Here is a 15,276-nt window from a genome sequence, read left to right on the forward strand (position 1 = left end):
CATATATCGATTTTTCTATATGCATCTTTTACTGTTTGCCTTTACAATTTGGTGGGTTTTCATAGTGATAATGTTGGGTTCCTTTTAATTTTTTTTCTGTTTGCACTCAACTAGTAAGTTTTATACTTTTTTGTTTTCACTATGGTAGATATCATCTTTGCACTTCCAAATGGAGGGATTCCTTAAGCATTTCTTGTAAGGCCTGTGTAGTGATGATGAATTCCTTCTGTTTTTGTTTGGGAAAGAATTTACTTGCATTTCAGTTTTGAATAGTAGCTTTCCTGGGTATAGTATTCTTCATTGGCGGTTTTTGTTGTTGTTTGTTCATTTTTCTTTCGCACTTGGGATATTTCATCCTATTCTCTCCCGGCCTGAAAGCTTTCCACTGAGAAGATACTGTTGGTTTTAATGGAGACTCCCTTATATGTGAGTTGACTTTTTCCTTACTGTTTGTAGAATTATTTCCTTGTATTTGACTTTTGGCAGTTTGATGATAACACTTCTTGGAGGAAACTTTTGGATTGAATCTGTTGGAAGATCTGTGAGCTTCCTGTATTTGAATGTCCACATTTATTGTAAGACTTGAGAAGTCTTCATTTAGCTCTGCTGTGGTCTTTATTATTTCTTTATTATTTAAGCGATTATATTTAAAAATATAATTTTTTTTATTCCATTGGCATTCTCCTCACCCTCTGGGACAATGTTTTGTCACTTTATAATATTTCATGTGTTACATAGGCTTTGTTAATTTTTTTACTCTTTTTTCTTTTTTTTTAAATTTTGTGTGACTGGGTTATCTCAAAAGACCTGTCTTCAGGTTGATAAGTTATTCGTTCTGCTTGACCTTATCTATTGTTGAAGTTCTCAATTATGTTTTTTCATTCATTAAATATTTAGTTCCATCATTTTTTCTTTATAATGATATTTATCTCTTTGTTGAATTTCCTATTCAGATTATGAATTGTTTTTCTAATTCATTCGTATTGTTATCTGTGTTCTCTTGTGCTGTGTTTCTTTAATATTACCATTTTTAATTAAATTATAAGTATTTCATATATTTCCTTTTCTATGAAATCTGTTACTAGAGAATTATTGTGTTGCTTTGCAGGTGTCATATTTTCTTGCTTTCTCTTATTTCTTGGGTTCTTGCATTTACTATTTGCACATCTGATGTAACAGTCACTTTTTCTGATTTTATGAATTAGCTTTCATATGGAAAGGCTTTTTCCTATAGTCACATGTAAGGAAATCAGATTAGCAGCAGAGGGGGATGTCAGCAGGGCTTCAGGGATCTGTAGATGCAGCAGCTTTAGGGTCTCAGGGTACAATGTATTCTCATGAGGGCTTGGCTCGCAAAACCTATGTAACTATAGTATTGGTTGGGTAGGATGCTTTGGCTTTGTTTCCGGCAGGGCGCAGTAGTGTGTTCTCTGTATCATTCCATTGGCTGTAATCAGTGTCATTAATGTATTGGAGTTCCTCTGTGGTTTAAGCTGCAGTTATTAGTGGAGGCTATGGCAATGCATTGCTGGGGATGGGATGCTAGGCATGCTGGTCCTCAGGTGCCAGTGGTGGTGGCGTCAGTATGCATAACATTGGCAGTGGCAGTAGTGGTGGTGGGTCAACCCTCAGGCCCATGAATGGTGTGTGCTGGAGCCAGTAGTGGCAGTGCAGGACTGGGCAGGCCAGTCCCTGGCCCCTGAGAAACACACTTGGGTGCAGACTGTAAGAAAGGAATTGGCCTTTCCTAATGCTCCTGGATGCTCCTGGATGACATGCACATGCTACAGTAGTGGGGGTCAGGATGAGTTGATCAGGGTCTTAGAAGGTGTGTGTGTGTGTATACCTGCAGCGGACAGGTGGGGTGGATCAGTCCCCAGGGTCCAGGATGATACATGCAGGTACTGGTTGCAGCAGCAGTGGCTTTCAGGGCACAATATAGTCTGGTGAGGCTGGGCTCTCAAAATAGCACAATGCTGCAGCTGCTTAGGTTTTGGGTGGTTTATGGGGCAGGGATGGGCCTATCTTTGGGTCCCTGCATGGTGTGTGCAAGCACCAGTGGTAGCAAGCAGGACACATCAATCCTTAGAATCCAGAGGACATGAAGAGTTGCTGCATCTGTGGTGGGTAGAGCAGCCCTGTCCTGTCCCCGATGGTGCATGGGGATGCCAGCAGTGGCAGGCAGGATGGACCAATCCCCAGGCCTCCAGTTGACCTGTGTGGGTATCAGCAGCGGTGGTGATGTGCGGGACAAGTCTGTCTTCAGGTCCCAGGATGGCGTGTGGACGGGCCTATAACCAAGGCCCTTGAAGGCACTTGCAGGTGAGTGGCAGTATTGCTCCTGCTGGGGGCAGGGTTGCTCTCCATGGCAGTGGCCCTAGGCAGGTGGCTCTCAAGCCCTGGGGAATGTACACTTTGGCTCAGTTTTTCTTGTGGCAGCCTCTCTGGAGTGCTGTACCACATGTTCCCTGGGGTATAAGGCACTGCATGGGCTAGAGTAGTGGAAACTCAGCTGCACTGCTGGGTCCAGCTAATGTCATGATACTGCAGTCCTCCTCGGGAAGGACATAGCGGGATGTCAGCAGAGCTTCAGTGATGGAGATGGAGGAGCTTTTAGCTCTCAGGGCACAGTGTACTCTAGTGAGGGCTGGGCTCTAAATATAGCACAATATTGCTGCTGTTTGGGTCTTGGAGGGGTTACAGGACCCAGCGTGAACTCCTTCTTTGAATTAATCCCATCAAGTGAACTCGCAGCAGCTCCTATTCCAGTCTTAGGGCCTGTGAGAGCCAAACGGTTCTCCTGTGTTAGGACTGTAGGAGCGGGCAGTGGGAATTTAAACCACTGGGGATCTTTTGTTCACCATTTTCCCACGATGGGAAGTTCCTTCTGGCTCTGAGCTGATCCTGAGGGGCCAGCTACTTCACTTCTCTCTCCTTCCTCGCTCAGAGGTTCTCTGTCTCTTCTCTGCTGAATTCCACTGTTCTCTCCCAGACGCTGTATTCCACAGATGGTTACCTACTTGGTGTTTAGGTCTCTCTGTGTGGAGGAGGCAAGTGCCAGGTACCTCTAGTTGACCCATCTTAAAGTCTCTTGCTCATTAAAAATTTTGATATATATTACCAATTTTTCCCTAATGAGAAAAGCAGTGTATATTTTACTATTTGTCAGTCTGACAAATATCTCATTAAATTGTCATTTCTTTAAATATGAGCATAGTTATACATTTTTCACATGTCTAAAGGCCATTGTAAATGAGAATTTCTTATCCTCTTTTTAATGAACTAGTTTATTAATATTAATTTATAAAAATCATTTGAATATTAAGAAAATGTAACTATTTATCAGAAGCACTCTAAACATTTAGGTAGTTTTTAACATCCAATTTAAATTTTACAGTGAATATTAATTTTCTAGTATAGTGAATACTAGGGCTGCAACTCTGTCATAATTTGTAATCTTATTCTGTAAGTGTCTTTCCTTCTTGTAACTTTGTTTTCCTATTTCATACAAAATAAGACATCATCTTACCACTTTTCCCACTTTTAAATTAAATTTGTCTTCTGCTCTTCAGCTGGTTTTTCAGAGATCTGTCTTAACCTTGGTGACAGTGTCAATCAACATATGCCACCCAGGTCACCTGCATTATATTCATCTGAATTCTTATATTCACCTGAATGCTTATTCCAGACTTACCGAATCTCTGAGAGTAGGAGTCAGGAATCTGCATTTTAACAAGCTCAGACTAAAGTTTGTGAACTCCTGCTCTAAATAATCTAGATGAGGCAATTTTTCTTTGTTTTTAATTTCTTTTCATGAGAATTAGCCTATTTTCTTTTTTTTTTTTTTTTTTTTTTTTTGAGACGGAATTTCACTCTGTCACCAGGCTGGAGTGCAGTGGTGGGATCACAGCTCACTGCAACATCCGCCTCCCAGGTTCAAGCGATTCTCCTGCCTCAGCCTCCCGAGTAGCTGGGATTACAGGTGCACACCACCATGCCCAGCTAATTTTTGCATTTTTAGTAGACACGGGATTTCACCCTGTCTACCTCAGCCTCCCAAAGTGCTGGGATTACGGCGTGAGCCACCACACCTGGCCCTGTTTTCTTCACATTATTTATTTTCTGTCTTTGCCATTGCATAGGATGTTAAGGTTATTTTAATTGTGAGGAACACTCTCCCTACAATGCAAAATGCCACTGGCATTTCTTTGTCTCCCTTTCACCTTTTTCCATACCTTTTACCAACAGAAACACCTATATTCACAGAACATACACACAGATACACACACACAGTACATATACACACATATGCACGCTCACACACTTCCTGGCTAGTTATCTTCTGGAAGTGGTCTTCCATACCTTTCATACATTGAATTATTTGTTGCAGGGTTGGGAAGGATTATGAATCAGAACTCTGGCTTCCCTGAAAAACAAAACAAAACAAAACAAAAAAACAGCATCTAGGAAGCTGATGATTAGCTACACAGTTTTCTCATTCATACTTGGCAAGCAACTGGAGGTGAGGAAGAGATGAACAGCAAGAGTCAGGATTGTAATGTGAGACAGTGCTCTTAGGTGCTCAAACACGTCTGAGTGGGTCATTGTATTGCAGTTTTATAGATCCAGTTGTTTTGAAAATTTCCCCTAGGTTCTAGCCATGGTTATTGATCAGTTTTACTTTTTAGTGAGCATGTAAGTATTCATGATTTTCTGTGTCCACTTATGCATTTTCAGTGTAAAACTGAGACATGATACATTAGGAACTCCTATCCAGATGTTATTTTAAAACCATGAGCTGAAATTGAACATGTCAGAACTGAAATAGGCCTACAGAGAAAGGAAACTTAGACTTACTAAAGAAATATATTATCAATAAAGTAAGTAAATAACTATTCCCACCAATAATAAATTTTAAATTAATCAAATATTTAGGATGTTTTAATTCCCGTCAAAATATAAACTAAGTGAACATGTTTTCACTTTATCTTCATGACCTATTGGTTGGGCCCATCTTCTTGGTAAATAATAAGGAGGTGAAGGCAAACTCAGAAAAGCTAAGGAAAAAATAGCTTAGTTGAAATCTACCAAAAAGAGAAATTCCTACTGTTTGTTTTTGTATGCTGTAAATAATTGATAGAAATCAATTTCCTCCCCCCCGCCACAAAAAGATCTCAATTACAGATTACATTTCAATAAGTAATGAGAAAATGTACCATAAATTTCAAGAGGTAAAATCCACAAAGATTTGAGTCTTTTAATAAAAAACTGTAAGTAATGATTTTGTAATTAAAGTTATAAGATTCTGAGACATGCTTGAAACTGATTATTTATGAGTAGTTATTTTGAATTATTATGGATGAAATTGTTTTTGTTTTATCAACAATTCTTAGCAACAAAATTTTCTGACACATTCAGGGCCTTTTATTTTAATACAGGAAAAAAAAAATGAGTAAGATGCAGCAGTGACTTTTCTCCATTGGAAGCTATAAACCAGCAAAGTTGTAGGCCAAGTCCAATGTTGATTAGTCTGATTGATGATCCACTCCATTCCCGGTAAGATCCAGAAGAAAATGAAGAAAGGAAAATAGCAAATAAACTGCATGCAGTCTTTACATTCTTTTATCCATTTATCTATTCAACTATTCATCCATTTATGGTTCTAAGCAACAAGGTTGTGCAGGGATACAAAATTTCAATAAGTTACCATTTTTGGTCTCAGGTTATTTAGGAAGGAAAGAGGTGAGAGGTAAGGCTATGTAGTGGAAAGACACAGAACCAAGATTAGACTTCATGCCTCACCACTTCTACCACAGTCATCACTGCTACCACCCAAGTGTCCAAGTCGCTTGTTCGCCTGCAGTAGCCTTCTGCATATCCTTCTGCCTCCACTTTCTCATCCCTGTCATCTATTCACCAGATAGCAATCAAAGTTATGTTTTATAAATGTAAATTAGACCAAAATCATGCAGTTTTATTCCATAACTCTTAGAGGAAAATGTCTCAGTCATGGGTTACAAGATCCTATGTGACCTAGTCCGGTTTTCTCTCTGAACCCAGATCTCAACACTCCCCGAACTCACTTTGCTTCAGTCACACTGGCCTCCTTGCATCTCTTTGAGCTTGTCAAGCACACTTTTTGGCTTGAGGGCCACTTCACTGTCTGTATCCTCCACCAGGAATGCTCTTCCAGAAGACAGCTCTGTGGTTTGCTTTTTGACTTCATTCAGTTCTGCTCTCTTGTCATCTCATGAACCACCTTCCGTGAGCGCCCTATCAAAAGAATGGACTCTAGGTCCACTTCGTCACTTTCTTTCCAGAACACGTACCTCACATTATACTTCACATTATGTTGAATGTCATTTATTGTCTGCCACTTCTCACTATATTATAAGCTCCATGATGGCAGGGACACGGTGTCTTTTTCTTTGCTGTATTTCCTGTATAGAAAATATTACCTGATGGCTGGGCACGGTGGCTCATGCCCGTAATCCCAGCATTTTGGGAGGCTGAGGTGGGCGGATCACCTGAGGTTAGGAGTTCGAGACCAGCCTGGTGAAACCCCGTCTCTATTAAAACACACACACACACACACACACACACACACACACACACACACAAAATATCTGGGTGTGGTGGCAGGCGCTTGTAATCCTAGCTGCTCCAGAGGCGGAGGCAGGAGAATTGCTTGAACCCCTGGGAGGTAGAGGCTGCAGTGAGCCAATATCATGCCACTGCACTCCAGCGTCCAGTCAAGGCAACAGAGCGAGACTTCGTCTCAAAAAAAAAAAAAAAAAAAGAAAGAAAGAAAGAAAGAAAAGAAAAAAAAATGAAAATAGTACCTGCTTCATAGTAGAATAGTCAATAAATATATGTTGTATAAAAGAATGAAATCCACATTTTAATCCTCAGTTCTAATTCTCACAGATATACTTTGTACTATATTTATTTCTAGGATTATGGGTCAATATGCAAAGTAAGTGAAATTTATTTTTTTTTAATACACTTGGTCAATGATTTGTCAATTAATGCCAAGAGCTTCTTTGGATGCCTATCTTTTATCACGATCCAGCCTGCTGGCTGTCTCTTTTTAAAAAATACCTTTTCCCTTTCCAGCCCATTCTTTTTCTTTATAACTATCCATCTCTATTTCCAACATCAGATTATGTGGATCTACCTTTATACTGCTTCCTAATTTTTCAGGTCTATGGCTTGGACAAGTCATGCAGCATTCTTTCAAGTTGTATCATGGAGCGACTCTTCCTCTAAACATACCAGCATGGCTTTAGATCCAGACCAGAACTAGATATAAGCCAGAATTCAAGTAGGTCAATCAGAGAGTATATCTACGAGGAATGTCCAAAGAGCATACCTCATAGATCTAGGCCAGAATTATAAGTAGATCAATCAGAGAGTGTATCTGTGAGGTATATCCAACCTCACATCACTCCTGGTTTAACGAACCCAGGGATCCTGGATTCATTCCGGGTTTCTGCTGAGGAATTGTTTGTAACTATGAGCAAAACTACCAACTGCTACTTCTCTCAAGAATAAAACTTCCTCTGGCATGAGTTTCAGTGGTCATAAAGTAAGGCAATATTTCATTAATTTTCTTTGCTTTTTTCCTGGTATTTTGCTAAGATTTGATATCAGAAATGTGTCATGAAAGAAACTTCTATATCTTTTTTCTTATCCTACAAAAATTGACTATATTTTTTCCTCCAAAGTCATTGATTCTTAAGAAAGTTTATTATCATAATGACCGGGCACAGTGGCTCACACTTGTAATCCCAGCACTTTGAGAGGCTAAGGCGGGTGGATTACTTGAGGTCAGGAGTTTGGGACCAGTCTGGCCAACATGATGAAACACCATCTCTACTAGAAATACAAAAGTTAGCCGGGTGTGGTGACACTCACCTGTAATCTCAATTACTTGGTAGGCTGAGGTAGGATAATTGCTTGAACTCAGGAGGTGGAAGTTTCCGTGAGCTGAGATTGTGCCACTGTACTCCAGCCTGGACAACAGAGCAAGACTCCATTTTTTTTTTGAAAAAAAAAAAAAAAGAGAGAGAGAAAAGAAATTTGATTACCATAATTTACAATTGTGACTAATCTTTCCGTTTTGCCTATTTTCCTCTCTAGAGAATTCACATTGGTCTAGATGATCTTCTGACATATTATGTATAGTCATTTATTGTTTTCATTTTTATTACTCTAACCTTTAACCTTGTTAACACTGTAGCTTACTTTTGGCAGCCAGGATTTTGATGATTTCTTGCCTCCAAAGATCTCCCAACATTATAAGATCTTTATAAACCTTCTCTAAAATAGAAAATGGTAACTCATCCTACCTTATTTTTTTAACTTCTAATTACATGGCTTACCATTCTTAGCATATAAAACAGAACCCATGATCCCATCTAAATATTTTTAATATGAAGTTATAATTACCTTGGAAATGCCTATGTGTGTTTTGTATCTATAATCATCTGTCATAGTTTAGAACCAAAGTTTCTTGGTGATAAAATTTTTTGTTTGTGAGCACACAATAGCTAGTAAAACATCATGCATACAGGTTTTTTATTTCATGTTGTTTCCAGACCGTTTATATTACCACCCATTAGAGCTAGAGCAGGCATGGGGAGGGATGATTAAAATAGTCTTAATGAAATTATATGTTACACACTATAGGGTAAAGCAGTGTTTATGCAATAAAATGATGTCACAAAGTAAGGACTGAAAAACGACACTCTGATGATAGCAGCAAATTTTCCTTTGGCATGAGAATGGGTCAAGAATATACCATTCCTATTGTGTAAACCAAAACATAATTGTACATTTTTGCATTACACAGAATAAAACCGATGAATAAACACTTTCTGAAGAAAATATATTATTTTCAAGTGAGTGCTGGTAAGCACCATTTAAAGGAAAATAGTCACATTCTTCCAAATTGCCAAGCTTTTTCTTTGTACAGTTTTAATGAACCATTTTTATTCTGGTAGTAAAATATTCATATTTCTCATTGAAATTCAAAGATTAAATTTTGTACAAAATTATACTGCAGCTTGGAAAACTAATTAAATGTTTTATTTTGTAAATGTAATGAGCTAGTGAAATCTTTGCTGCCAAAATTAAAAATGTAGGAGGATTGATGGCTAAATAAATTCTGAGAGTCATTCACATCATATGAGATTGATGCCATTTTGTCAACGCAGTCTACCACTAAGCAGAAGATAATTCGAGTAGAAATTAAGGTAATTTGAAGTATATTTTTGAATTTATATGACGATATCTTACATTGATTATTTGGTAGGCATTAGTTAGGATATAATTGTAGTTTATTTTAAATATCTCTTGTATGATATGTGAGTACCCATTATGGAAGGAATGTATGAACACATAAGAAAAACAGGCGCTTGGATTTTGGAACAACAACAGCTCACTTTTTATAGAATCATTTAAGAGTCATTAACTACCCAGAATGTAACTGAGAGACCACGAATATGAAACAAGGATGACAGGAAGGTAAAATATTTATTAGACTATCCACAAAGCCTATGTAGTTGACTTCTATGATTACTCCCCATTCAAAGCCTATATACTTTTATCTCGACATGAACTTAACAAATTTGATTAACTGGTTTTCTGTGCAGTGGTGCATCAATTCACAGTGGAGTCAGCTAGAGTTACACTGATACAGTTCCAACAAGGCAAGGAGACAGCCTCAATGTATATGGGTATATATACATCTACATGTATGTATACAAGAAGAAAGAGGAAGGAAATTAGAAAGCAGAGCACTATGGAGGGTAATTAATAAGTGGGTCTTAAGCTTGGAAAATCTTGTTGTGATGTAGCAGAGCCCCAGATTCAATCATACAGCAAGGAAATCTAGAAAATGTAGTCTGGTTGTGTGCCTGAGAGGAAAAGGACATAGTCTGATAACCAGTTAGTTAAACCTGCCACAAATACTGGGGTTCTTGATGATTTCTGTATTACAAGTCACTGCAAACAAACAAACAAACAAAATCTTACATTTAGTATTTGCCACTTGGGGCAAACATCACAGGTAGATCTCATTATATAGAATCATATCATTTCTTTTCATTTTTGTTTGTACTGTCCTCGAGATTAACCTATATCACCAATTAACTCAATATATTGAAAATCTTTTATTATATCAGTTGAAGTGCATAATGCATCAAAGAACCCAATTACTCTTTTGTTGAACTGGCAGAATAGGCAAACAGATACTGATCTCCCCTGTTTCTGTCCACGGAGAACAATAAATATCAGCTGGTAGTGCATGAGAGAAACAGCATAAATGGATAAAGATTAATTCCCATGGGTTTAGAAGCAACTTTGTAAGGAGGAAATGATTAGTAATTTTTCTAATATATTTTCCCAGCAAAGAGGCTGGTAAGACCCTGATACTTAGAGTATCATAGCAGGTACACTCTTAGGAACTAGAATGAGTAGTCTCTAGATAAGAATAAAACCAGTTTTAATTCTTTAGAAAGATTAAGGTATCTTTCCTATCTCCTTTCCCATATCCATCCTCAACAGGGAGACTTGTGAAGTGAAGAAGTGGTCTGCCTATGTGTGGCTGCAATAAAGTAGACAGAAGTGTTTCTTTTGTGGGAACAACAGGAATGAAGAGACTGTAGGAATGTAGGGAGTTTGCAGAGTCCAGAAGGATGAATTGGAGGAGATCTGTAAGTTCTGAGCAGAGCAGTCAAATAAGGAGGAAGAAACAACTTCTATGGTTATGGAGAATTGAAGTACAGATGGGTTAAGCAAATAAACTGAAGGTCTTGTCTGAAAAACTGACCAGAATGCGGCCTACTGCTGGCTTTTACCTGCTGTCCAAAGTATAGAGCCTACTGCATTGCAAGGGACAGGGATTGGGAAACTTTTTTTTTTTTTAATGGCACGGCATAAATTCAATATTCACTCAAACTTACTGCCAAAATATTTAAAAACATGAGTAGAGAGAAAGGAAAAAGCTCAGGGTTTTCATTGGAAACATAGTTACATAATTTCACAGACATGCACACGTCTTAAATAGTATCCCATTTAAGTAAGGAAAAATGTCTTGTTTTATGTAATGTTTCTTTTGACATAAATTCCTCTCTCCCACTAAATACCACCATCAGCAGATCATTTCATTATTAACTTGCTCACTTAAAGCACAAAGCAGAGAGCTAAATTCATCTCCTCCAAGAGACCACAACATCCTGTACCTGTAGAAAATCATGGCACTTGCCATAATGTATTGAATTGAAAGTGAACATATCACCCTTTCCTCCGTAAGCTCCATCCACTTCAGATCAATGTGTCCATATTTATATTTCCAATGCCTTACATGCAACCTAGAGCAAGATACACACCCAGTAAACATTTTTTGGTAGTTAATGAAACTGAGTTGCCTTTTTCTTTAGCATCTGTTCATGTGCAAATACTCTTGGAAAAAATAACACATTAATTCAGGCTCCTTCCTAACATTTGCAGAGGCAAGAGCATCGATGAAGGTCCACATACCATAGACCTAAATAGTTATATTTTATAAATCTAACTAATAAACTGTTAAATAAAACATATCCTAACTTCCTACCTAAAAGAAAACCCTTCATATCAACATGATAAAAATTGTATGTAATAGCAGTTATATTTTAAGATGCTAAAAGCTGGAAAAATGCAAAAGTTAAAATGTAATTATCAATATGCATATTTGAGTGTTATGCTTAGACTGGTAATATTTTTGTTTTTAAGTAAATGTATGCATAAATCAGTATATTTTTTTCAGAAAATATACTTTCTCACCTTTATTTTAGCAAAATCACTAATTTGTTCTTATAATAAAAATTTTCAGATATTTTACATTTGGCTTAATGTGGTGCCAAACAATGCCTTTCCTAAGTCACATGATATCTGCTTGTTTCCACTATTTTCTCTTTTTAAAATTAAAGCACACCTTCACTTTGAAATGTTTTCTCTTTTTTCTTTTCAACCTTTACTTTTTCTAAATTCTACCTATGTATTTTCTTTTTCTACCAAATCATAGTTTACACACCTTGTTAATATTTAAAGGATTAAAAAATAAAAGGTTGCTGTATTCAAAATATACGTTTAAGTCTACAATTTATACAAAGGTTCAATTTAAACTTTCAAATACAAAAATTAAAACAAAATGATTTCTCTGTGTTCTCAGATACAGTTTATATATAGTTTTCAGAAAGTTTTTTCTAAAGTACTCAAAATATTTATTTAAATGAAAACAAAATACAAATTATAAATATTAGATACAAATTTCTATGGTAAATCATTTGAATACAGTTAAAATTTAGTTAAGCCTCATGTATCTAGATTTTAAAAATAAAATAAAACTATTGACAATTTTAACATTAAATGGCCATCTAGTTGGCAAAGAAGTATCAGGCTTCATGTATATTAACATAGAAATTTACATACACAAATTTAAACATCATATGAATTATTTAATATTTAACATAGTTCTCGACCATTATGTGCACTTTTTTAAATTAATGGTACTGCAGAGATTTATGATTATCTTCAGATGCATACAGTGGAACCAAAGGAAAGTAAGCAATGGGTGCTTGTTAATGATGCTTGATTATGCAATAATCTACTGCATTTCTGCTCTCCAAGGGAAGAATTTGGCAAGTTAATTAGTTTGCCCCTTCTCTTACCTAAGTGCTTCCAGAGCACAAATTTCTCCCCACACTCTAAAGCAGTATCTTCCTGTTGTCAGCAGTGGTACAACCTGCAAACCTTGGTAGCATTTGGACACTGTCACCTTTTGTTTCTAGGACACAGGAGGCAAAATGGTCCAAAATATTTCTCTGGGTCTTAGAGGACATGAATCATAAGAGCAGGTGGTGTTACTCACAAGAGGAAATGCTTAGTATTCTGGCTTGTTCTGTGCCAGCGCCAAGTGTAAGATCCCAAGTGATAGAGGAGCCCAAGAGCTATTTAATGATGAGTCTATATTTGTGATAAGTTGAACCTTCTAAATTCATCAGTCCCAAAGAAAAGGTCTCCATTGGTCTGGGTTTCAGGGTAGTGTTGTGTTAAATTTGTACCTGAGTTTATCAAGTAAATGTTTTCTCTTAAAGAGCACAGGGATACTAGACATCTGAAGAGAGAGGTTAGGGGAGAGCTTATACTGAATGGTGAAAAGAGTGAAATGAATTTGGAGGGAGCTAAGGCAAAATATCATCTTGACTAAGATTTTGTTTGGGAGTTTGGCCTAGAAGTATTAGTTTATTACTCTTGTTTCTATGTGAGTACATGTCTTTATGTTCCCCTCCCTCCCTCCCTACCTGTCTCCCTCTCTCCTTCTCTCTCTCTCTCTCTCTCTCTCTCTCTCTGTCTCTCTCTCTCTCCCCCTCTCTCTCTGCTCTACAACTTGTCTTGAATTAATCCTTGTTCAGATAATTTGAAAAGGTTGACCTGGGGTTGAGTTCTCTCTTACGTTCACTATTGGGATTTCAGTCCCTCATATCAGGTTTTGAAAAGCAGGGATGCCTTTAATTTGTTTATAACAATCTAATTGCTTTAGATAGTGTTTTAAGAATTTAGCTTTGAATGTAAAGTGTAGGATGTTTCTGCTATAAATCAAAGTCCTTGGGAGACTCACAAGACCTCAAGCACAATTTCTCAGAGGGCACATTCAACCTGGATATAGCTAGGTATATTTTGGGTTTCATTGTGTTTATAGTTGTAGCGAAAATTGGCCAAATATTATTAAGGAGGGAAAAATAGCATAAACATGCTCAGTAACATTATTTGTCTGTATTCCCCAGCACTGTATGTCCAGGTCACAATAGCTTAACAACTGTGTTAAGCTATATTTTTTGAGCAAGAGAGAAAAAAATGCCACGTAATAGGAAATCCTGCTAAAAATGTATCAGAAAAGCCAAAGGGTGCAAGATAATTTTAAGTAAACCTACAGAATGAAGAAGAAATCATATGCCTCCTAAGTTAGAGATATTTTCTCTCCTTTTTCAACTATTTTAATGCTTTGGGAGTAAATAACTAGGCCAGAAATGTGATCTACTCACCTCATATCTCTATTATTAATTAATCAATGATTATAGCTCCTGACTCATGTTTTATGCATGCTTAGAATTTTAATTCTCTCTGTCACTTTGCATCAAGCTAAAAGCAGTGAAAATATGAACATTTGCAGATAGAGAAATTTTAGTATGTTATTACTCTGTAACTACATCAGACTTTTCACATTTTTTAGTAACATGGATTAGAACATTGAAGTTATTTCGCATTACTGCTTGACCTAGTCTATGTGGGACTTATAATTATTTCTTCATTTTGTAAAATTTTAGGTCTGCTTTTAGCAATTCATTATACCTTTACATCTAATGTACTATTTTCTTCCTTTTAGAAATTCTATTAATAAAAATAGATTGGAACATAGCAGCATTGTTGGCAAACCAAGCTTTATTAAATATTTGATTTTATCTGTTATAGAACATGAAAATCAGCGGTTATGCAAGAGCACTGATTATATGAACTTGCATTTCAAAGTTAAATGGTTTTATAATGAATATGTGCGTGAACTTCCCGCCTTCAAGGATGCTGTTCCTGAATACTCCTTGTAAGTAGTGATTTTCACACACACACCCTCAGATCTAATTCACAGTCCTGTAAAATTACACCTGAATTGTGCAGCACTAAAATCTCTTCACATAATCTTCATTGGAATGAAGAAATTTCTGTTATGAAGTTAACATTACAGGATTTGCGTGTCTTTGGGAACTATATTTAATTAAATTGTGTTGCATATTTCAAATATGCCCTATCTGGATATTCGACTCAAAGACAAAAAAAATACATAATAAGACATGGCTCACGTGATAAAATGAATGCTTTTCTGTAAAAGTACCAGAACACAGATTTTTTTAGGGGAAAGTATGGTGCTTGTATATTGACCGATATATTCACATTTTCCTTTTTATTCAAACTTGTAACTGTCTTAGGAATTCATATTTCTAAAATAGAAATAGTGGTTTAACAGGGAACTTTTTCATCAATATGCCTCTTTCAAACACATTTATAATCACACAAGGACTCATGTAATATTCTGCATTTGGTATGTATTAGAATTCTATTTTATTCTAATGAAGAGGTCTTCCCTATGCCAGGTACTTGCCAAGTGCTGTAGAGCAATAGAAAAGAAGCTAAAGAACCTACCCTGAAAGGAACTTATACTCTAGGAGATTCTGATAAGCT

At 36.8% G+C, this 15,276-nt stretch overlaps 1 protein-coding gene across 3 annotated transcripts in view; it reads left to right on the top strand.

Moving 5' to 3' along the window:
- The window catches only part of UNC13C (unc-13 homolog C), a 753,954-nt gene that overhangs the window by 604,987 nt on the left and 133,691 nt on the right, over nucleotides 1–15,276 (top strand). For all 3 annotated transcript variants that reach the window (XM_050799780.1, XM_050799781.1, XM_050799779.1), the window contains one exon: nucleotides 14,515–14,641. In XM_050799780.1, coding sequence (XP_050655737.1) covers nucleotides 14,515–14,641 — 127 coding nt within the window. The remainder of the gene's footprint in view (nucleotides 1–14,514; nucleotides 14,642–15,276) is intronic.

Source organism: Macaca thibetana, chromosome 7 (assembly GCF_024542745.1).
Source record: "Macaca thibetana thibetana isolate TM-01 chromosome 7, ASM2454274v1, whole genome shotgun sequence".
NCBI classification, from domain to species: domain Eukaryota; kingdom Metazoa; phylum Chordata; class Mammalia; order Primates; family Cercopithecidae; genus Macaca; species Macaca thibetana.